Here is a 2,122-nt window from a genome sequence, read left to right on the forward strand (position 1 = left end):
ATTGTGTTAGGGTGTGTGTTGTAACAGTATTGTTCCTGACTTGTAGTGGTGTTTTCCACAATTTTTGTTCGATCGCTTGGTTTTCGGAAGGACACTTATTGATGTTTCCAGCCTCTTTCTGTTGATTGTGTGATGCTTTAAAGGTTTTCCTGTTGAATTGATTGTTGTTTGGGAGTGCCTTTTTGTTGTTAAGTTGATTTATTTTGAAAGCACTTGCTGGTGTTTCCATAGATTCAATGGTGTTTGACTGTTAGATGTTCGAAAGACCCTGTCGCTGTCTTAAGGTTAATAAATATCTTGACATTACCCACAAATATAACCCGTGATTACAACGAGAAAAGGTGCTGATTATAAAACCTGTATCTGTAACAGGAGCGGAGCGAGAAAGACATGGCCCAGCACGAGGTCGAGATGAAGGACCTTCAGCGGATCATCAACCATGACAACACGCTCAAGCAGTTCCTTGTATTCAAGGCGCATGACCGCGCCGAGTTAAAAGAAGAGGAAGAGGCCAAGAAAAACAAAAGTATAGTTTACATTCTAGGCCTCATCGTCTGTCAGGCTTTAGGATAAAGCCATGCGTTGGGTCCAAATGACGATTTTTAACAGTTAAATTTGCTTTTATGTCTTATATATGAAACATCTGGCGATCATGAAATAGTATTATAATGTAAAAGTATGCCGTGTCTAATATGGTGATCACTTAATTACCACGTCAGTTTGATACTTTATTGCTTATAAATAATATATTGTTCCTACGTAGATGCGCGAGACAAGGACACGGACGCTGAGCGGGAACAGATCAATGTGTACGAGGAAGCTTTTGACCGTATAAAGGAGGCTACCAACAAGCATGTCATCTCCGTTATTGTCGACGATTTCATCGCCCGCGAGGACGAAAACTTCGCTCTCTTTAACTACGTCAACGAGATGAACGAGGAAGTGGAAGGACTACAAGAGGAAATCCGAAAAACAGTGGTGGAGATGGAGAGCTTTGAGACCGAGGATATCCGAATGATGGAATCTAGCAAAAGCATATTGCTCGACTTACAGGTTAGAACATAGGTTACAGGCACCTTAAACAGCTTAACACATTTGGTTGTCTGTGGCAATGGGGCCAGATACATGGGAGATGGGGGAGGGGGGGGGGGAGGGGCTGACACAGGGGCCAGACACAGGTTAGATTGTTGAACTGTCAAAATGCTAAAATCAAACACGGCATATACTAACGTGTACACAGTAATTCAACGTGGTTAGCTCAAATCGTCTGCCACCGATTGCTCAAAGCTTAGTTGAGAGTTAACCAGTTGTTAGGGAAAATGTTAAAATTTTAATACAACAAAATTACCATCCTCTGACATGATTTCACTGCTATAGGTGTGTTGATCAGACTGAAGTGTTCTGAGGATCGGTTTTTCATTGAAAGCACATTTTTTTCATTGGCATCAATTTGAATTTTTCACAAACATTTGAGCAATCGAGGCCAGGTTTCCAGAATTTCGAAAACAAAACTGTCCTGACTAATGTTTGTATTTTTATAACATTTGAGGAGCCAACAGTTTACGGAGCATTAACAGGTTTTAATGTCACACCACTGCTGTCATCCAATAAAAAAAATCTTCTCTATAATTCCCTTCGTCCTTTTCTCCTTTTCCAATTTACGTTTTGAAACATTTTTTTTTATATAATTGACACTTAGTGTCCTACGCCATCTTAAGAAATATGAAAATATATACATCTTATATTTTTCCCATCCAAAATGTGGAAATTTGGTGTGTTAAAACTAAACCAGATTATCCTGATTGATATAATTTGACTTCGAACTTTATATAGTACAAATAATTAATTTCAGTTGAGGTACGCCCGTGTGGTTGCCGAAACGGATGTTGCGCAGACGAAGATTGGCGTGACCAAAGGTGTCCTGGACGAGCTACGAAGTGGTGTGACGTCACTGTTTGATACGATCCACTGTGACTCGAGCACTATCACGGCTATGTTAGGGAGCGAGGAGGCGATCACAGACAAAAACATCCTCCACTACATGGGCATCATGGAGCAGCGGACTATGGAGATGCTGCAAATACAACAGTACCTCCACCTCAAGGTAGTCACTGGTCCCAAA

The 2,122-nt window shown here is 40.8% G+C and overlaps 1 protein-coding gene across 1 annotated transcript in view; it reads left to right on the forward strand.

Annotated features, from left to right (window-relative positions):
- Positions 1-372: 372 nt before the first annotated feature.
- Positions 373-2,122, forward strand: part of LOC110460011 (coiled-coil domain-containing protein 63-like) — a gene marked incomplete at its 5' end in the record, with an annotated part of 19,087 nt that continues 17,337 nt past the window's right edge. Inside the window, 3 exons of the mRNA XM_021512700.1 lie at positions 373-526; positions 764-1,053; positions 1,853-2,104. Of these exons, the coding sequence (XP_021368375.1) occupies positions 373-526; positions 764-1,053; positions 1,853-2,104 (696 nt within the window). The remainder of the gene's footprint in view (positions 527-763; positions 1,054-1,852; positions 2,105-2,122) is intronic.

This window comes from Mizuhopecten yessoensis, unplaced genomic scaffold (genome assembly GCF_002113885.1).
Source record: "Mizuhopecten yessoensis strain PY_sf001 unplaced genomic scaffold, ASM211388v2 scaffold10287, whole genome shotgun sequence".
Lineage (NCBI taxonomy): Eukaryota > Metazoa > Mollusca > Bivalvia > Pectinida > Pectinidae > Mizuhopecten > Mizuhopecten yessoensis.